This window comes from Doryrhamphus excisus, linkage group LG1 (genome assembly GCF_037039965.1).
Source record: "Doryrhamphus excisus strain RoL-2023G ecotype Guam linkage group LG1, RoL_Dexc_Guam_v1.1, whole genome shotgun sequence".
Classification (NCBI taxonomy): Eukaryota; Metazoa; Chordata; class Actinopteri; order Syngnathiformes; family Syngnathidae; genus Doryrhamphus; species Doryrhamphus excisus.
Window position 1 is genome coordinate 7,164,904 of NC_136357.1, and position 21,012 is coordinate 7,185,915.

Here is a 21,012-nt window from a genome sequence, read left to right on the forward strand (position 1 = left end):
AATTATTTGATTAGCACTGCATATATCACACAATATGAGGAATTTGTTTGGGTGGGTTGGTACAACAGTAACAATGACACTGGCAGTGAAAAACATCAGCTCTACTTTAGTTTAATAGAACCATAGCATTATTTACAGAATTATTGAGGGAGCAAATATATTGAGATATCTACAAATTTACGTTTTTAGCGTGCCACATGATTAGTACCAGTGATGATGTGCTTTAATGTACATGTTAATGTACAGGTGGGGGTGTCAGAGTAAAAGCGTTACGGTAGTAAATATGCCAGAACAATGGCTCAAGTTCATCTATGCAGAATACTGGTGCCAAAAACTCGTACAGCGGATTTACGAGTTTTTATCAGTTTCTCAATATATTCTCCAAAACTTCTGTCCAACAGGGGGTGCATGACCGAAAAATGATTGCTAACTACTGCTTTAAGAGCAAAACATTCTGCTCAGTTAGCACTCTTTCAGGAAGTGTGTGCCAGCTGAGGTTTGCTGACCTGCTCAGCTGCAGCTCCCACGGTAAGTCGTTTTTTTCGGGGGAAAAAAGTAACACATCAACAATGCGAGTCGGCAAATTAGTGAACGTTTGTAAGATTTAATGATGTGTGTGTGTGTGTGTGTGTGTGTGTGCCGTCACAGGTCATTCCTTCTGTTTGTTTTGAAGGATGAATGAACGAAAACACCTAGCATACTTGCTAACGTCTTATCACGGATGCTACTATTGGCAAAAGTGAAACAATATACACAATTCTACATACACGAGTTGGGCTGAAGAGGGTTGTTAGCTCGAAGTGTTTAGCTGTTGTTTAGTTTAAACACAAATTTTTATCATCAGTCAGCAGACCTGTCCCGTGACCGACGCGCCCCTTTTATGAAAGCGGCAGGAATCTTTCTAGTTAATTTTGGTCCACCAAATAACCGAATGCAATTGGTCAATGAGGAAACCACGAGTTTGTGACATTGTTATCATTATTATTATTAATACTAATGCAAAACTAAACAGAGTAGCTGTAACGGTACAGTTCAATGGTGTGATGTCACTGCTAGCAAACAGATTGGACGTACTTCCTGGTACTGGCCACTATGTCACGTGACACTCTTACTACACTTTGATACACTCCTTTGACATATTAGCGACGCTCACTAATACAGTTCTCGTTTTGATTGTTTTTTTCCTGATGGTATACTACTAGTCCATTGAATTGTTGTATCTCACCTCCACACTGGCGTAGGTGCTTTTTCCTCCTAACTTCGGCCATGTTGTTGTTCCACACATCCACATATCCATATCAGTTTGGCAATGCCTGTGGGTTTGTATGGGGGGAAAAAACATGGTCATGTCTTTTTAAAATAAAATCCAAACACAATAACATCAGATGTAAATCTGTGATGCAAAAAGTTCCCCAATTTACAGGATTGTCCATAGGTATGAATGAGAGTGTGAATGGTTGTTTGTCTATATGTGCCCTGTGATTGGCTGGCGACCAGTCGAGGGTGTACCCCGCCTCTTGCCTAAAGTCAGCTGGGATAGGCTGGCATAGAATCCATGTCTTCACTCACAATTCAGCTGTTCAGCTCAGATAACCATAGTCATGTCTGGCCAATTTGAGAGCGTAAGAACCCGACTGAGAGTCAGGTGATGCTGTAACAATGTAATAAACCCTTGTATGTGACCAAGCCTAACCATGACAATGAAATCCTCTCTTGTCGTTCTCAATCTAATCCAGGTGCGGATAGTTTGAAGGGACGATGCAGATAGCAGTTGTGCCAGAGGTCCACAGTCATGTCTTGGCAGAGTTTGACTGCCTCGACCCGCTTCTCTCCACTCTACGCTTAGACTCTGGCAGGCTCAAGGTACATATTATCACCATCATGTGTCTTGACTCATTTGTGTAATCTAATATGGTTATTAACTGTTATGGTTTAGTGCACATGCTTGGCGGTATCTAGAAAGTGGCTGGCATTAGGAACATCGGCCGGAGGATTACATCTCATTCAGAGAGAAGGCTGGAAACAAAGACTTATACTTACTCATAAGGTAATTGATTGTTACTACTAAATAAGAATGCTTTTGAAATTCATTACCTGTGCTGCCTTTTAGGAAGGTTCTATTATCCGGGTGTCGTGTTGTCCACATGATGAAGACTTTATCGCTGTTGCAACGAGGTAAAAGTTGTACATTACATGAAAAGCATTGTACCATTTGTCATGTCTTTTGGTTATGACTCACACTGGTGACTCTTTGTGGTCCAGTCAGGGTCTGGTGGTGGTGTGGGAGCTGCAGCTGGAGCGCCGTGGTCGTCCAGAGAGAGTGAGTGTGTCCGGGGAGCATAGGGGCCAGGCCATCACTGCACTTTGTTGGGACACCAATGCGCTCAGGGTTTTTGTGGGAGACTCAGCAGGCAAAGTCTCTTACCTCCGTGCAGGATCCTCTAAGCTGGGAAAGGTATTCAACACAGTATCTTGCTTTGCTGATAATACACTCATTGTTAATTATTATTATTATTATGATTGCATGTGTAAATATTGTTTTATTGTACAGGGTTCAGGATTTGTTATCTTTCCTGTTCAAACCGTCACCACAGTCGATTCCAAAGTAGTTCAGCTCGGCTTCCAGGAGGGTCGACTGCTGGTGTCTTCTCTGAGTCGTTGTTACCTCTGTGATACAGAGAGGTGAGTTCAGGCCAGGCAGCTCTCCGGTGGTTGTAAGAAAATGGCTGGCCGATTTTAAAAGGGCCCATATTATAGTATTTTTAAACAATTTTCAATATGTCTTGTCCAAAGTAATAGATGCCATATATCATATGCAACAATGTAATATTTGCTGTTCAAATGTGACTGTAATGTTAGCAATGCTGACACAAACAATAGCATAGCCATGTGAGTTACAGTGCTAACATCACAGTCAGCGACACCAGCTCCGGCGTGTGTAGCTGACTGTTAGTTGGCAGAGCTCCAGGATTTATTCTAAGATGGTAATGGTTTTATTTCATTTGAACATGCATCAGATTACAATTGAATGCATCACATAATCAGTTCACAGTTCCACTTGTCCAAAAGGAGGAGGAAGAAGCAAAACTTATTAAATCCTACCCCTCCATCTGGTGCTTTTACAATCAGTAACTGTTACATTTGTCCACTTCCTGCTTTCTTTTTTAAATTTATTTCATTTATTTGTTTTATTTTTTTATGTGTAGCAAAGCCTCTTTTACGCATTAATGAAAATTCAAAAGCGACTGAGCACTTTCCTCAAAACAAGTGAGGAAGATGATAAATTTTTTCCCATATCTATGCTCACAAACAGGTTGTAGGGTGTAACTGTAAACCAGTGTCTGCACAGTCAGAGTCGAGAGCGCTCGGCATCGAGATAGTAGCTGTCAACTCAATGTCCAGTGCGACTGTTAAGGTGCTAGGAATTTGAGGTTTACCAACGGACTTCTATACAGCCGCACTGGCTGACACCTGTTACATAGGGACACATATTACTGTTCTAACATCATTAAAATGTCCAGTTTGCATAATAGGGCATAATAAGAGCTGTACAGCATTGTCTGCCTTTACTAAGATAATTGTTCTGTGCTCAGGGAGAAGTTTTGGCGTGTTGGCAACAAGGAGCGTGATGGAGAATATGGAGCTTGTTTTTTCCCCCAAAACAAAGGGTTGTTGGTGGGCCAGCCCCCTCTGCTGTACTGCGCCCGGCCAGGGTCTCGAATATGGGAAGCCAGTTTTAATGGCGAGGTTCTAAGCACCCATCAGTTCAAACAGGTGCTGGCCTGCCCCCCTTTACCTCTCATCACATTCAGGTACTACCTTAATGGTTATTTTATTACTTCTATTTAAGGGGAATCCTAAATACCTTATGTACCCTCTGTTACTTGCAGAAATGAGCCACAATACAATCCAGGACAAAGGAGCCCCCAGTCAATCGCCTTCCCCAAACTACTGTATTTTGGGTAAGGTTACTTTCAATTGCACATTTAAACAAGGTGTTTCATTTTCAAAGTGATTCATAACATAACATAACATTACCTGTATCACTTACCCATCTGTGCATGTATTCCTACAGAGACCAAAACTTGCTGAGCTGGACTGATTCAGCCATTTATATCTTCACACCTCATAACGGTCAGGTTCTTCTATGGACAGAAGTCAAAGGTGATTGACATTGTTACCCACAAAGACCAAACCTGATGATTTACAGTCTGAATCCTGTTTCCTGGTGGGTGATGTAGATGTGCTCGATGTCGCTGTGTACCGCAATGAGCTCTTCTGCCTCCATGGTAGCGGTCGTCTGTCCCACCTGTCCCTGTTGTCTGTGGAACGATGTGTTGAGCGGCTTCTCCGTCGGGAATCCTGGCCTCTCGCAGCTTGTGTCTGCTGTATGTTCCAGCACACCATCAGCATCAGTCGGGTATGGTTCCTGTTATTAAATATGTCAGATGTCTTACCTGAACCCTAACACTCTCTTTTGTTCAATTCAGGCCAGAAAGTCAGTTCCCGTCGACCGTCTGGAACACCTTCGCTCTCAACTCAGTTCCAGCACGCATCACGAGTTGATTGGTCAACTCGAAGATGTGATCGCTAAGCTTGAACCCCTGGACTCGACCTCCAGCAGCCGAAGAAGCAGCATCTCTTCACACGTAAGCCAAAATATTTGAACGAGCGTATGTTACAAAATTTTACACAACGCATTTGAACTTGTTGCAATTAAAACGGTGAGCTGTTTTCTTCAAACACAGTCCTGACACTAACCTAATTTTCATTTTTTCAAATGACAGGAGAGCTTCAATGTCCTGGACTGTGGTATCTACCGAGTGATCAGTCGCAGAGGGAGCCAGTCAGATGAAGAAACGAGCTCCCTCATTAATCAGTCCATGTCAGAGGAGGAGCGACTCAAGGAATTCAGCTTTGCACAAGAAGATGATCAAGTGGAGCATGGTATGTGGTAGACATAGAAACATGCTTCTCAATTCTTATTTCTGTACTTATTATACAAATGGAATGGTTTTAATACCAATTGAGTGGTTTATATACATTTAAGAAAAGTCATTAAGCTTTCACAGCTGAAAATGATAAATGTAATAATTAAAAAGTCTAATAAATATTCCCCTATACCGCCCTGTTAATATCAAATCTCTTGTCTGTGTCATTATATCCTACACACACACATATCACCATCTGTGTTCACTTTTATTTCCATTGCACAATTATTTCTCATCATCATCTTCCTCTCTGTTGCCAATACCGCAGCTACTTGCAAGTTGTTTCCCTATTCCATCATGTACTACCAGCGTTCCATCCATTTTTGTGTTTCTTCTCTGGCGTCCCCCTCCCCCTTTTCCATCCAGAGCCACAGAGCAACGAACGTATGGAAGCTGAGCGATCTGAGCAAGGCCTGCAATTCCATCTGCCCCTGTCATTCCGCCCCAAACCCCCTCGCATTGCACTGCAGGCCGTCAAAGACAGGTGAACCCACCCACTTCACCACAAACGGAAGAGAGTGGCTCGGCAGCTGTATTGTGTCCTCTTAAATGTGGATGCAAATGTGATTATTTTTGGTCTTTTACTCAAAACAACGAACCGAAACGATAACTAACTTGAGGTTGGATGAAGCCTTTTTAAGTTCCCCTTTCTAGTGAAGACCCACACACAAGTTTTGTTTTCTGCATCATTCATCTGTTTGTACAGTACATTGGCACCTTTCATTTCCCAGCACCACATCCATTTGCCACGACTCCAGCTTGTTTGTGGCGAAAGCTCATCAAAGTTTTCATTTTTTTTTTATTTGGTCTCAAGTGTTTCTAGTTTTGTTAAGAAGACCACTGAGAAGATCAATACGCTCCAGATGAACTCCGAGCTCTGGCAGCGACCCGACTTGAGAGAGAGTGCACAGGCTGACATGTGTGCCACCTCTGCTCCGTTCTCAGAGGAAGCAGATATTGAGTGAGTACACAGACGATTCTACTACAAACTCGTATGATTTTTGGTGCTGTGATTGAACCAGTGACAATCAACTTGTCATCACAGGGTTTATGTAGAAATGTCCAATACAGAGTGCGACTTAGTGGAGCTTCAGTCGGCCACAGAGCAAGCAATGTAAGTACATAGAATCGTACTGTTAACTCACTGGAAAATTCCCAATATGTATTATATATGTTGTTGTTCTATATTATTATTATATTGTCAAAAGGGTTTTGAACCTATCTTTAACATTAGTGCACTTAATTTTGTTACATTTACTTCCTGTTTGAAATGCCCTGAGGCGGCAAACCACTGTGGTTGGGTATGAAGGTCTCCCTCTATTGCTTGCTACTATGTCGTATAGCAGGGGTCTCAAACACGTGGCCCGCGGGCCAAATGTGGCCTGCAGGACACTAGTTTGAGGCCCCCGCCTTGATATGAAAGTTTAATGTTAGTGCAGCCTGCGTAAGTTTGATATGGATGCTGTATGGTATCATGTACCCAGAAAAAATTACTACGTTTGATTAATGTTCATGTTAAAGGTTAAATAACTGTTAATAGTTATCCTCCCTATCCGTGTGGAAGTGGTAAGTTTTTGGCTATTTAAGTTTAAAGGAAATAACTTGAAGGCTACCGGTTAGGTCGCTAGCTCTCTAGTTTGCGAGTTAGCATGTGTCTCAAGACCCTGCAGTTGCGCAATATGTTGTAAATAAAAAGAGTATAAATGTGACTATAGTCGTGTTTTGTCATGTCTACAGGGCTCTAATAATGCTTTGTTCATTTTAATCTGAAAAAATAATTTGTCTACCCACCAACTATATGTGGTTTCTTAAGTTTTTATTATTTGCTGTTTTATTATTATTATATTTATTTATTACTAATTGATTGATTTTCTTTATTCTTGATTTGTTTATTTTTCATCTTATTTTGTGTAGAAAAATAAAAATTAAGATATTTGAGAACAGTGGAATGTTTTATCAGAGCTTTTCTTGTAGAAAATCAGAACTAAATCAAAGTTTATTCATTTCTGTTTTTAATAAATGCGTTTTTTTTGGAAAACCTGATGCGGCCCAGTCTCACCCAGACCCTAGCTCCAGTGGCCCCCAGTGGCTCCAGTAAATTGAGATTGAGACCCCTGTCGCATAGTGTTTCCATTATATTGTACTCTTATTTAGATTTAATATGACTGATGGTAGTCTGATCGATCAGAAATCTTTGGCATGTACTCTACTTGAAGCTTTGTTTTGCCCCTCAGTTCTCAGACCCAAGATCCGTTGGTACTGCTGGATCCAGATTTCCTGGGAGAAACTCTACAAAAGTGGTTGAAGGTGCTGGAGAGAGTCCTCAGGCCCGCTGAGCTCGCAGAGTCAGCTGCTGGAGGTCCTTCAGATGTGGACGCAGCAGGGCAAGACACAGAGGAACACAAACCAGAGGAATCCTCAGAAGAAACCGCAGTAAGCTCTCCAGAGGAGAAGACTGAGATTCCCGAGGTGGAGCGTGACAGTCGTCTGACCGTAGACAGCGAGACTGGTCTAGAGCCTGTGCGAGTGGTGTCACCCAAAACTTTACCATCTGATCTCCTGGCTCATCTCACCCAGCTAGCCACACTTTACGCAGAAGTGAGCTGTTTCAGAAAGCAGGCAAACCAGCAAGCGTTGAGCTGCACAACCTTCCTGCGTCGCTACTTCTTCCTGCTGGACCAGGAGCGAATTAGACGCATGTGTCTGCTCTGTTACCAGGAGCAGCAGGAGGTGCACGCCTCCTTCATTGAAGCCATGCTAGGTCAGTAACTTCTTGTAGTTTTACCTTTTTCGCACATTTTCATATTCCGAGGCCAGTCATTTATTCCTTGGAAAGTTGTAATACATTACAAGATCATAACCTACATTTATTAGATCACCCTTGTTTGTTCCGTTTATTGATCCATTTTAATGCCTGATACAACTAATTTGTTTGGACAGACATTATGATAACAAAAATAGATCATAGAAGTTTAATTTAAGCGCTTGAAACTTCCATGAGGCGGGGTACACCCTGGACTGGTCGCCGGCCAATCACAGGGCACATTTAGACAAACAACCATTCACACTCACATTCATACCTATGGACAATTTGGAGTGGCCAATTAACCTAGCATGTTTTTGGAATGTGGGAGGAAACCGTACCCGGAGTACCCGGAGAAAACCCACGCATGCACGGGGAGAACATGCAAACTCCACACAGAGATGGCCGAGGGTGGATCAGACATGTCATGATAGAATTAAAATAAGTTCTCCTTTTTATTGTGGAAGTGGTAATTTTTTGGGGGGACTTTTTCGTACTTCTTCCCCCTTCATTTTAAACTCTTTCTTAAGATTAGAATACAACAAATAAATGAGAGGCTGACTAGTCAGATAATGGTTAAATCCATAGTAGAGTTTCACTTAATTTCTTTCATAACTATAACATTTTACTGCCACAAAATGTAACTCTTGTGAGCTATTTTTGTTGCCATCGTTATATTTATTCAAACAAAGGTACCTCTTTAGTTGTACCAGGTATTAATATGAACAAGACACTGAAGAAACATGACTGTATAAAATATATCAATATATTTGTACTGATCATTGCCCTGTGATTGGCTGGCGACCAGTCCAGGGTGTACCCCGCCTCTCGCCCGAAGACAGCTGGGATAGGCTCCAGCACCCCCCGCGACCCTCGTGAGGAAAAGCAGTAGAAAATGAATGAATGTACTGATCATCTATAAGTTGAATTATGTATTTATAAGTAATTGTCTTGCATCCATTTTCCCTCAATTTATCAATATGGTTCCTTGTAAATTACATTAATTTTTAAAATTGTACAAATAGAGTAATTCAGTGTGGAATTTCACAACGTAATGTTTCCATAGATGTCACCAAGTCCAGCAAAGTGGCGGAAGTCATTGAGAGAGGAGATTTACAAAAATCACTACGCTATCTGAGAGAACTGCAGCCCTGGAGTGCCCCCTATCTCCTAGCTCACTTACACAGGTCAGAAGATATACCAGCACAATGCACAAGTTATGTACAGTCATTTATATAACCTTGTTGCCATCTAGATTGTATGAAAAGCAAGGGGAGGCGGCCGTACGCTCCTTTTCCCAGTTCTATCCCACTATAACGCCTACAGATGTGATGAGGATGGCTCATAGAAGCCACTTCCTGGCCTACTTGGATAACTTGGTGCTGTCTCAAGCCGAGGAGCATAAGTAAACCCATCTTAACACTTCTCTACATTAAAAAATTGAATTGTAGAACATTTTTAAATGAACGATTTCTTCCTAGGTTGTCATTCCTGCAGTCTCTTCTTGACCCAGAATCACTGCGGCAGGAGTGGCTAGAACTGGCACTTACCCATGATGCTCCTCAAAGCTGCGATACGCTAACACCTGATGGACAGCCCAGGTCTGCTCGCACATGCAAATGAGAGGGACAAAATATTAGAAACATCTCTCAGTATGATGCAGGGCTGTGCCACAGCGCTTCAAAGTGAAGTGATTTGCTGTATAATGTCTGTTACAGGTGGAACTCCCATTGCTTCCGTTGGGGTTATGGACGCCTCCTGTCCCTCCTGATACGACTCCCTACTGATTTGTCATCTAAGCAGAAGATGGCAGAAACCTGCCGTCGTCATGGGTACTTCATTTATCCTTGTTCTATACAAAGGTTGGCATAATGCATGTAATGTGTGTGTGTGTGTGTGTGTGTGTGTGTGTGTGTGTGCAGGTACTGGACTGGATATCTCTATCTCTGTTGTGAGATGCAGCGTCGCTCTGAAGCTTTCGCGACTATTTGTCAGCTGGATGACATCAGCCTGCTGGAGGAACCTGAAGGTAGGTTGTTTTTTCACCATTTCTTGGGAGAAATTCCCAACACAAGTGATGTCTAGTCATTTTCCGAACACGTCATTATATTTTACTGACTTCTGCCTCCTTGGAATTCCACCAAATTGAGAGCATTGGCAATATTCAGTATTAGACACAACCCTGCCTATTTACAAAGATGATCATGGAGGAAATAGGAACGTTTATTTACTCAAAACTACCAGGTTTATGAAAGGTAAGGCGTTTTATGAGCCAGGAGGCCTTTGTCTACTATATATACACATACAGTCGGCCCAAGCAATATCACAATTTCCTTGTTATTTTTCAAAAATTAATTCATAAACGATCGCTCTGTGGTAATTGACTATGGTGTAAACAAAGACTAATTATTCTGGCCACTAGATGTCAGTAATGTTCCATTATTGAGACATGACATTAGATTACTGCCACACTGCATGGATTCAGCCATGGCATGATAGAATGAAAATAAGTTCTCCTTTTTATTGTGGAAGTGGTAAGTTTTGGGGGGGCTTTTTTGTACTTCTTCCCCCTTCGTTTTAAACTCTTTCTTAAGATGCTGCTGGAATACAACAAATAGATGAGAGGCTGACCAGTCAGATAATGGTTAAATCCATAGTTGTCTCTTGTGTCCGTGCAGTGATCCTGTAGCCTGCACATTAGCAATGTGGTTTAAACAAAGTATAATATCGTGGATTATATAGTCTATGGGGCTCTAATGGTAAAGTCAAACAAGTCTATGTTGTCACAAAATGTTGAATTTATTAATGTTAAATCCTACTTCATGGAAATTAACTTATCGTGGTTGGTCTGGAAACAATTTACCGCGATAAACAAGGGCTGACTGTATAATGTAAATAATAAATTACAAATTGGAGATGTATATCATTACTCACAGTAGCCTACAAAATACTTACAAAGTATTTGTGTTAATAAGCAGGCTACTTCCTGCTTCATTGGGAATGACAGAGGGTGCCATGATGTATGATTCCATTGATATATGGTCACCTTTATCCAGATTCTCACCAAAATATAATGGCCTCTTCCATTGCAACAAAGTTTTTGTCAAAAGGATTACTATGGAAAATGCAATTATTCAGTAAATGTTCCTCAGCATTAATAGTAGTGATGACTTTAAGCTCGGTTCTATATTCATACCCAGGTGTGCCACCTCAGAACTTGGACGAGTGGAGGCTCCTTATCCAGTTGGCTCAGGACAGCAGCTGTGCAGTAGAGCAGCTCGCTGGTGTCAATGGAGGCACGTTATCCAACGGTTCTGCTGACTGCAGCAGAAAAGTCAGCCCAGAGAACCTGACCCTGCGCCTGGCCCGCTCAGTCGGACCGGAGAGAGCAATGGCTGTCCTGGAGGAGTGTGGAGTACACCTGGTGCTTTCTCCTCATTCCCAACTGGTGTGTGAGCTGCTCAAGGTTGCTGAGAAGAGGCAGCGGTGAGTCAGGCCTGCCTGGGGAGATCTTGTATCTGGTGTGGATGGAATAGATGTTGACGTTTACATCTGACATAAAAACTTCAATTAATCAGATAATCCCAGATACTTACAGTATGTCACTTGTATCTTCTTTTACAGAGCCACCATTCTGACGATGCTTGAGCGCTGTGATCGCTTCTTGTGGTCTCAACATGCTTGACCGCAGCCATGAAGATAATGGCGGCATCTTACTTTCAAATAAAGCTGTGCGTTTATTTTAATGAAGGTACTCACCCTTAAAAGTATAAACAGTATTAACTGCTCATATTTTGCACAGTTTTCCTTATCCCTGAATGTACAGTTGGTGAATACTGATGTCAAGGCTGCATTTAAGACTGTGTTTGCAAAACAAATGGTCAAAAATGTTTAACCAGGTGTTATTTCAATAAAAATGTATTAATTTACTGCTGGTGCATTGCTGAGGTTCATTTTGAACTTCTTACAACCAGTTGTTTGGTCACATACTTTTTTTGGGTCAATGCCTATGGAGCAATGAAGCTCCTGTAATATTTATGTAACCCTCGTGAGGAAAAGCGGTAGAAAATGAATGAATGAATGAATGTTTGCAATGAGTACAGAACAATAAAAACGGCCACCAGGTGGCTCCCAGATGAGTTGTAGCTGTACGGCCTGCTATTGACCTTGAATTTCTACATGTATTGATCATACATGCTACAAGGAGCTTCTCAGCTTTCAATAATTAGTGGGTACTAGCATCTAGTAACTTCATTTCCAGTTCCTTCATTGTTTGTATGTCAGAATTTGAGAACTTATTAAACTTGATTTATTTGGGGCTGCACGGCGAACGAGTGGTTAGCGCACAGACCTCACAGCTTGGAGACCAGGGTTCAATTCCACCCTCGGCTATCTCTGTGTGGAGTTTGCATGTTCTCCCCGTGCATGCGTGGGTTTTCTTTGGGTACTCCGGTTTCCTCCCACGTTCCAAAAACATGCTAGGTTAACTGGCGACTCCAAATTGTCCATAAGTATGAATGTGAGTGTGAATGGTTGTTTGTCTATATGTGCCCTGTGATTGGCTGGCGTCCAGTCCAGGGTGTACCCCGCCTCTCGCCCGAAGACAGCTGGGATAGGCTCCAGCACCCCCCGCGAGTACACCGAGCTGGCCAAGAGGCAGCCGACAAAAGCAAATGCAAATCAATGAACTGTACATGTGATGTAACTCACAGCATCATGGTATATGGCTTAAATTAGGCTAAAAACATGTGATTCCTCATAGCTTTTTAAATGATGATATTGGGATGAATCGATTTAGCCTAATTGAAGTTAGCTCAGTAGGTTTGAAAAGATGCTTTTAATTGTATTTTTCCCAAGCTGCCGCATCTCCGCTGACAGGGGAGTCCCGCCTCACACATTGAAAACCCCTGCAGTAGATGGATCTAACGTGTGTCTACATTAATAACAAGTTAACGACACAAGAATGATGACTCCTGTGATGCTATCACACACCTGCAGCATCAAAGGAGTCAATTGGGGATTCAGTAAAAAAAAAAAAAATAACTGTATGAGTCAGTGAAGTTTTTTGCACAATAACCGACCTTTTATCCTCATTCCTGGGTTCTATTTGGCACAATTCCTTCCTTCAAACCCAGCACAGTGGCAATCTCGTTCAATGTCTCTTTAACTCTTTTTGTCTTATTTCTACAAACACGCAATGAACAATTGACACCATTTTGGAATCATCCAATCATGACATTGATTTTCATCGGGTGGGAAATAAATTAATAAATTAAATGAAAAGTTATGAGGTCAAAACAGCTAGGTCTGTGTTTGATGTTGCCTTCCTGTCACCAGCAGGGCTGATAAGGGGATTCTGCACATACCTGTTGGTGTATAAATGGCCACACACACACACACACACACATGCATTTATACACCTGCTGGCGTTGACCATGAGCCTCAGTCAGCACAGCACTGAGATACAACAAGTCTGATTAAAACTGTTGGCACTGAGGGAATTCTATGTTTCAGCCATCAAGATGGACACGGTTCACTTTGTGAGTTTTGTTTGGATAAATCTGACAGATTTGTAAAAATTCTTTAAATGTCTTCTTGCAGGTGACCTTCCTCCTGCTTTTGCCCTTTCTTGAGCGTGCGCTATTGGACAACACTTCAGGTAAGACCACGACTCAATAAAGCAGCGAGGGCCAACCTTAATAAAGTGTTTTTTTTTTCATGATTCTTTAACAGTGTATGTGGGATCAGCGTTTATGGAGGAGGCTCTTCACAGGGCCATTGAGCTGACGGATGCTGCCTATGCTCACACCAGCCAAAGGTTCACACTGCATCATGACAACACCCAATAAAGGGTGTTTATTTTCTTCAATACATTGTGTCATTTTGTAGGATGACAAAGTCTCTGTCTGACGGTGCTCTGAGACCGACGGATCTGTTGGCTCAGTTCAAACAGACAGAGACCAGAACCAAGACTCACATTCGGGCTGCAGAGCTGCTGGACAACACAGTGGAGCTGATAAGGGAAATGGTCTACACTCACACTATGAATCAGCCCGGCAATCACGGTATTCAACGTTTTACTCGTCACACACTCCATATAATACTGTGGTTGTAGTTTACAGTGGTAGGGAGTACTACACTAAATACTACTTAAATTTCTTCAAAGTTGGCAGGTCTGTTTTTGAATTATGCAGTTCTCTCCCTGTTGAAGGCTTTATGAAAAATAATTGAGAACCACTGAGTTACATTATTCAGCTACATAAGAGGAGCAAAGTATGAAATGACTATGATGAAAGAAGTGTATTTCCCCTCAAGATCTAAGGCGTTTTACGAGCCAGGAGGCCTTGTCTACTATATACATACATATAGTCGGCCCAAGCAATATGAATTTATAAATAATCGCTCTGTGGTGATTGACTATGGTGTAAACAAAGACTAATTCTGGCCACTAAATGTCAGTGATGTTCCATTATTGAGACATGACATTAGATTACTGTCACACTGCATGGATTCAGCCATGGCATGATAGAATGAAAATAAGTTCTCCTTTTTATTGTAGAAGTGGTAAGTTTTTTTGGGGGGGTTTTCTTCCCCCTTCATTTTAAACTATTTCTTAAGATTAGAATACAACAAATAAATGCGAGGCTGACTAGTCAGATAATGGTTGAATCCATAATTGTCTCTTGTGTCCGTGCAGTGATACTGTAGCCTGCACATTAGCAATGTGGTTTAAACAAAGAATAATATGGTAGATAATAGTCTATGGGGCTCTAATGGTAAAGTCAAACAAGTCTATGTTGTCACAAAATTTTGAATTTATGAATGTTAAATCTCACTTACTTACGACTTCACATTTATTATGTTAAATCCTACTATTTCCCCTCAAGATCTGCTGAGTGAAGCAGAAGTCAAGACTCTACTGCAGGCCACTGGCTGCTTGGCTCTGTTGCACACACCCCACTGTCCCACTGGATGTCTGTCTGAGCGCTACAGGTCCTTTAGTGGACAATGCAACAACAGGTCAGCTCTGAGTAGTCTCATTAAGTTAGACACACACTGAAATGTCTCCAGTTCACATACATTGACCTTGCTAGTGAAATACTACTCTTTATATAAAATACATTTTACCGAAGTACGCGGTGATATGACCGTACAATGACATAATCGGTCATTGTATGGTCATGTCACCTTGTACTTCAGTACGTGACAAAAATAAAATTAAATAAAAAAAACTTAAACTATAAACTATATTAGGAAAGCAGGAAGTGAACAAATGTAACAGTTACTGATTGTAAAAGTACCAGATGGAGGGGTAGGATTTAATAAGCTTTGCTTCTTCCTACTCCTTTTGGACATGTGGAACTGTGAACTGATTATGTGATGCATTCAATTGTAATCTGATGCATGTTCAAATGAAATAAATGAAATAAAACCATTACCATTACGTTTTAGAATCCATATTTTGGTTGTGCCTATTTCTCAGACAACATCCCAGATGGGGTTCTGCAAACATTCCATATTCTCGCTGGCTGCCTCCAGAGTATGAAGACATGTGGGGGACCCCCAGAGGCTGGGACCCAGACCATACGTACCACAACTTTAGCCTGCCTCATGTAAGAGCCCAGTAATGGACTTCCACCCCCCTCTTATCCACACCTCTAAAGACCTCCTCTCCTTTGTTGTCTGTTTAGGTCCGCCTGGTGTCTCAGGAGGTTCTGTTCACACAAAATGACAACATCTCACTAGACTCTACTCTGTCCCACCTGCTGGTCGAATGGGGCCAGTGGATAGACCACGACTTGGTGCTGACCCCCCAGAGCACCAGCACAACAGCCTTCCGGACCGGAGTAGACTGCACCCGCACTTGCAGCCGAGAAACACCCTGTTTCCCCATTCAGGTGTTTTGTCGTGATTCTTTATGATGCGGTTCTTGTATTGGATACATTATTTTAGCATGTAGGTTCTCCTCAGATTCCACAGTCCGATCCCCGGCATGGCACGCAGAGTTGCATGCCTTTCTTCCGCTCTGCTCCAAGCTGCGTGGATAGTATTCTCCTCCATCAGCGCCGTGAGCAGCTTAACGCTATCACCTCCTTTGTGGATGCCAGTATGGTGTATGGCAGCTCCGACAGCCAGGCGGCGGCGCTACGTGACCACTCGTCACTTCTTGGCTCAATGGCCTGTAACTCACAGCATTCAGACGGGGAGCTGGCCTACATGCCCTTCCTGCCACGCCAGCAGGTTCACTTGGACCCCTGCGGCCCTCGAGAGCAATCAACGCCTCAACACAACGACACTTCTTGCTTCCAGGCTGGTGAGTCTTGTCCATTCATGTCCTCTTTGACTCAACGACGCTCATGTTGATGTTTGCCAGGTGATTCAAGAGCAAATGAGCACCTGGGCATGGTGGTCTTGCACACGCTCTTTCTGCGAGAACACAACAGTCTGGTCAAAAGACTTCACAGACTCAACCCCCACTGGAGTCCAGACACGCTCTATCAGGAGGCCCGAAAGATCATAGGAGCCACGCACCAGGCATGATCCGACTCTTTAGCCTCGGTCTATGTGAATTGTGACATTCATGTGTGTATGCGAACTGACAGAAATGTCTATGATGTATGTGCTTATGGGATTGATAACTCTGACTTAAGTCTCCTGCTTTCCAGATCATAACATGGGATCATTACCTGCCACGTGTCCTCGGAGAGACCGCCATGTCCAAGCATATGCCGCCCTACAAGGGTTACGACAATAACACGGATCCCAGCATAGCCAACGTATTTGCCACTGCCGCTTTCCGCTTTGCTCACGTTACCGTGCAGCCGATTGTGTCCAGACTGGGGCCAGGGTACACCCCTAACTCCCAGCATCCATCACTTCCTCTGCATCATTCCCTGTTTGCCTCGTGGAGGGTTGTCCAAGAGGGTAAGCTATGGTGCTTACTCTTTTATCTTATCAGGTTGGATTTTTGTGAGGCGTATGGAGTATCCTAATACTGTCCACCATCCCCGTTTTAATGTTCTCTTGGTTGTTGTCATCAGGTGGTATAGATCCCGTCCTGCGTGGCCTTTTGTTGTCTCCTGCAAAGCTACAGACCCCAGGTCAGATGATGGTGGCGGAGCTAACTGAGCGTTTATTTCAGGCTCAAGGAGGGATGCCTCTGGACCTGGGGGCCCTCAACCTTCAGAGGGGCCGGGACCATGGCCTACCAGGTACCGACTTTTTCTTCAACACAGTCTTCATTTTCTGCAGAAGCTGTAAATGACCTTCATCTGATCCCTACCAGGCTACAGTTCATGGCGGAAGTTCTGTGGGCTCTCTGTTCCCAACACAACAGCCGAACTTGCAGAAATTCTCAGTAACCCGACACTAGCTCACAAGTTCCAGCAACTGTATGGGACACCCCATAACATTGATGTGTGGTTGGGGGCCATCTCTGAACCAGCTCTACCCGGTGGTCGAGTGGGACCGCTGCTGTCTTGTCTGCTGGCCAGACAGTTCCAAGCGCTTAGAGACGGAGACAGGTACCAGGAAGCAAATTTCGACTTAACGCTGTTTGATGATACATCAAATCTCTTGTGTGAAGGTTTTGGTGGGAGAAGGAGGGAATATTCACCAGCTCACAGAGGACACACCTCCATTCCGTGTCTCTATCCCGAATCATTTGTGACAACAGTCACATCACCCACGTACCCAAAGACCCATTCTCACGCACAGAGAACCCTGGCACCATGCTGGCCTGCTCCAGCCCCCTCATCCCCCACCTCGACCTCAGCCCGTGGAAGGAACCGCTCTCTGGTAAGAAAAAACACAAATAAAATAAAGACGCAGGGATGTCCATCAGACTTTGATAAGCGTCTCACCCTTTCCCCAAGATCCACACTGTGGACCCATACCCAGAATTCAGTCAGGCTACTCTCTACTGTGCGAGCCTGTGATCATGTTCGAGTGTCAGCCTGGTTTCAAGCTGCAAGGTTCTCCAACCATCAGCTGTGATGTCCACAGTCTGCAGTGGAGCTCACCGCCTCCCACATGCCATGGCATGAATATCTCAACTCTAAATAACAGATAAGAAAGTACAAAAAGTATATTTCTTACTGTAATATAAATCTGCCTTTAACTTTTTGTTGCAGATATCAATGAATGTGAACAACAAATTACTGTTTGTCCACAAAATATGGATTGTCTGAACTTGCCAGGTTCCTTTTCCTGCTCAGGTTGGTACAAATCAGTTCTTGCCATACTCACAATCTTATGTAAACACATCAGTGACACTGCTACTAAGCGTTGTTTAGCATTTAGCTTTTTTTTGTTGCAGAATACCAGTTGCGTGAATACTGAGTCAAGATTGCTGCTACTCTAAATAATCTAGACTTGAACACTGTTGCTGTTTGTGTGCACTGACCCAGAGCTTTCCCAACCATCCACTGTGTCAGTTGTGACTGCAACCATAGTCGTGATAGGTGGTGTCGTCGGATTGCTGATCATAATTAGCCGTTTTAAAGGGTAAGTCACGCTAATTGAGTAAGTGCACCAAGCCTACATGTAGAACAATATAAATTACAGAATGTCTGTTTCAGGTATTTTCCCAGCAAAGATGCTCTTGTCTGCGCAGGACATTGCCAAGGGAAAACTTAAACAATTAAAAAAATGTTGGGAAATGAATTAAGCTCTTTTTAGTAGTGGACGGAGGTGGCAGTCTGAGTTGTGAATCAATTTAAGTCTCAAGTCTCAATCTCAAGTAAAAACTGTGGAGATCCCAGGCAAGTCTTGTGTCAGGTTGAGTAAAGTCTAAAGTCATAGGCTTGAATCTTTTGAGTCCTTCACCTCATTAGCACTTTGTAACAATATACTGTACATAAAATTTGAAAAACAGAATTTAAAACATTTTGATTTTTTTATTTTTGTGGAATAAGACCAGTGTAATAAGACTTAAAGGGGAACTATTGTGCTCATATTTTGTCCCTTTGTATTGAGTTGTGGACTCCTGTAGAGCAGCTACACACAATAACCAGCACAGAAAATGGTCTGTTTTCTGGAACTGTAAACAAATGTGGCTTTCCCTTATGAAGCAATGCTAGCAAACAGCTTGGCGATGGGAGGGGGGAGGGGAGGAGGTGGGAGAGCAGAGCTTGGGGGAGCGCAAAGAGCTTATCTAGCTTACAGACATAGCCCGTATACCCCGTATAGAGGGGTCAGCTCCTCTGTGACATCACAAAGGTGCAGTTTTACCACGCCTTCTGAAACCGAGTGTTTTGATCCATCCCAAACTTCTTTCAGGGCTGACTTCCAAATGTGCAAACCTCATTATTCCACTTTTCTAACCTATAAAAGCAGTTAGATTATTGTATTTTCTTGTTAAATAAGTTTAGGATAGCTCAAAATGCTCAAGTTTCAAAAGGCGCAGTAAAACTGCACCTTTGTGATGTAAAAAATAAAACATTCTAACTATTAGACTCAGAAATTTGGAAAAAGCACAATGGGTCTCCTTTAAGTCGGAAGAAAGTGCTGATATAGGATTTATGTAATCCACACGACTGTTTGTTCTTAAACCCACAGTAACTGGATGTTAATAGATACAATGAGTCAGATTCAAAGAGAAAATATGTTGTTGAAAATTACACAATCACAACGATCACAAATTGAATACTTTGAATGGGGGCGCATTTAACGCAACACATTCACTGAAAAGCTCAAGTATTTACATGTCGTCAGACCACAATCCCACTTAAGCCCCACATCAATGATGTCAAGATCCGAGTCAAATTGCAAATCTTAGATGATATTGTCCGGATGAGTCCGAAGTCATAATTGCGAATGTAATGGAAACCGTAACAAGAACCAGCATGTTGATATTTCCAGTTCAAAATGAGTATCAAAGGACGAGGTCATGTTTTGTCCTTTGCGCTGTGTATTATGTCACCAACCCGTCTCACTGTACTACATTATTAATATGACTTACTGAAACTGAGGTCTACTACAAGCTGTATTGTGAGTTCTGTGTAGAATGAACAAGCTTAGAAAGGTATTTTCAAGCCGGAAACCACAGGCTTACAGGAATGTCCGAATGCTCCGAAAACACATTTTCATTCCATAAAGCCCTGTGAGTTGGATATGGCCTCAATGTTTGTTCAGTATCCCGGTGTTGAATTCCTTTATACAAACCTGTAAAACAACATGGGTGTGTCTTTGTGTTTTATGTCACTGTACACAGGCCATTCACGGTGTTGACGTCAGGGTCACTGGAAAATATTTACCAAGAAGTAACACGATTTATGAAATGACAAATAGGAAAAGCATGGCATTGTCAGACCTTGAGTTATCGTCAGTACATCAAAGTTGGGACACCTCAAAGCCCAAGAGGCCAAGAAGAGTTTATTGCACTTCTGTATCCACATTTCTTCATTTTCACCTTCAATGTACAGTTTTTTTGAGATGACGGTTAAAAATGCTAATAAATCTATGCCATGAGATAAAACACCCAATGCAAATTCCATAATATGGCTTTGGACTGTGTTGGACATTCACATACAGTAGAGAAGCCCCCACCTTTTCCTGTATCTACAACAGAAAAAAATGTTTTGCATCTTATATTTCAGCATGCATTTCTAGAGTAGAAGTCACCCATTTTTTATCAGCATTAGAGCTATGACAAAAAGGAGAGATAAAGGCCCCTGGGGCCAAATACCATGTGTGCACATAAAAGGTGCGCATACGCCACTTCCCATGTATTTATTCAAACGCACAAAAATCCACGTTGGTACGCATTATTCCCACGTATTTTTCCAAATTTATAAAAATCCATAAACAGGGAGAATGTACCTACTGGCAGACCATGTATAGCCTATACAGTCCTTTTAAGTGTGAAAGGACAAAATGAGAAACATTTCAGTTTGATTTGTTTTATTTGACTTTGTTATGATGTAATTAAATAAGATCTCTACCAGCCAGTAAAGATGTTCAGAATTGTCAATCTGTGTTGTGTTGCACAATCTGGCCGTAAGAAATGCCAATTCGCAGACCACCAGCCAGCTGCAGCAGCACTGCAACTGTGTCCTGGGTTGATGCAGCAACTGCATGGTGAGTTCATAAAAATCAGCAGGCTTATGTTAAAATTTTTCATACCGTTAGCAGGATCTTGTTTATTTATTGCCCCCTTTGCGGTTCCCTTAGCTCCAAGGCATGGAATTTATCATTTATTTTTGTGATTCCAGGATA

The 21,012-nt window shown here is 42.4% G+C and overlaps 2 protein-coding genes across 2 annotated transcripts; both read left to right on the forward strand.

Annotated features, from left to right (window-relative positions):
- Positions 1 to 384: 384 nt before the first annotated feature.
- hps5 (HPS5 biogenesis of lysosomal organelles complex 2 subunit 2) lies at positions 385 to 11,722 on the forward strand. The gene is made up of 23 exons (XM_058075115.2): positions 385 to 528; positions 1,737 to 1,863; positions 1,937 to 2,047; positions 2,111 to 2,175; positions 2,263 to 2,455; positions 2,552 to 2,682; positions 3,594 to 3,812; positions 3,891 to 3,962; positions 4,076 to 4,164; positions 4,242 to 4,420; positions 4,491 to 4,649; positions 4,788 to 4,947; positions 5,358 to 5,475; positions 5,806 to 5,952; positions 6,037 to 6,105; positions 7,226 to 7,752; positions 8,861 to 8,981; positions 9,050 to 9,199; positions 9,276 to 9,395; positions 9,513 to 9,626; positions 9,717 to 9,823; positions 10,995 to 11,280; positions 11,419 to 11,722. The coding sequence occupies exons 2-23, from the start codon at positions 1,759 to 1,761 to the stop codon at positions 11,477 to 11,479; spliced, it is 3,303 nt and encodes a 1,100-aa protein (XP_057931098.2). The 5' UTR covers positions 385 to 528; positions 1,737 to 1,758; the 3' UTR covers positions 11,480 to 11,722.
- A 1,594-nt stretch (positions 11,723 to 13,316) lies between these two features.
- On the forward strand, positions 13,317 to 20,859 carry epx (eosinophil peroxidase). The gene is given in 17 exon segments (XM_078792916.1): positions 13,317 to 13,334; positions 13,396 to 13,453; positions 13,528 to 13,612; positions 13,684 to 13,868; positions 14,682 to 14,814; positions 15,278 to 15,407; positions 15,486 to 15,692; positions 15,766 to 16,108; positions 16,169 to 16,329; positions 16,461 to 16,719; positions 16,836 to 17,006; positions 17,081 to 17,318; positions 17,381 to 17,600; positions 17,603 to 17,834; positions 17,928 to 18,011; positions 18,204 to 18,300; positions 20,799 to 20,859. Coding segments are annotated over 17 exon segments (2,682 nt in total).
- The last annotated feature ends 153 nt before the right edge of the window (positions 20,860 to 21,012 follow it).

Excerpts from the sequence above, each read along its gene's own strand:
- hps5 (XM_058075115.2), top strand. The coding sequence starts at position 1,759 with ATGCAGATAGCAGTTGTGCCAGAGGTCCACAGTCATGTCTTGGCAGAG. Across the intron at positions 3,963-4,075 it reads CCCAAACTACTGTATTTTGG|AGACCAAAACTTGCTGAGCT; the intron begins GTAAGGTTACTT and ends GTATTCCTACAG. Across the intron at positions 7,753-8,860 it reads CTTCATTGAAGCCATGCTAG|ATGTCACCAAGTCCAGCAAA; the intron begins GTCAGTAACTTC and ends ATGTTTCCATAG.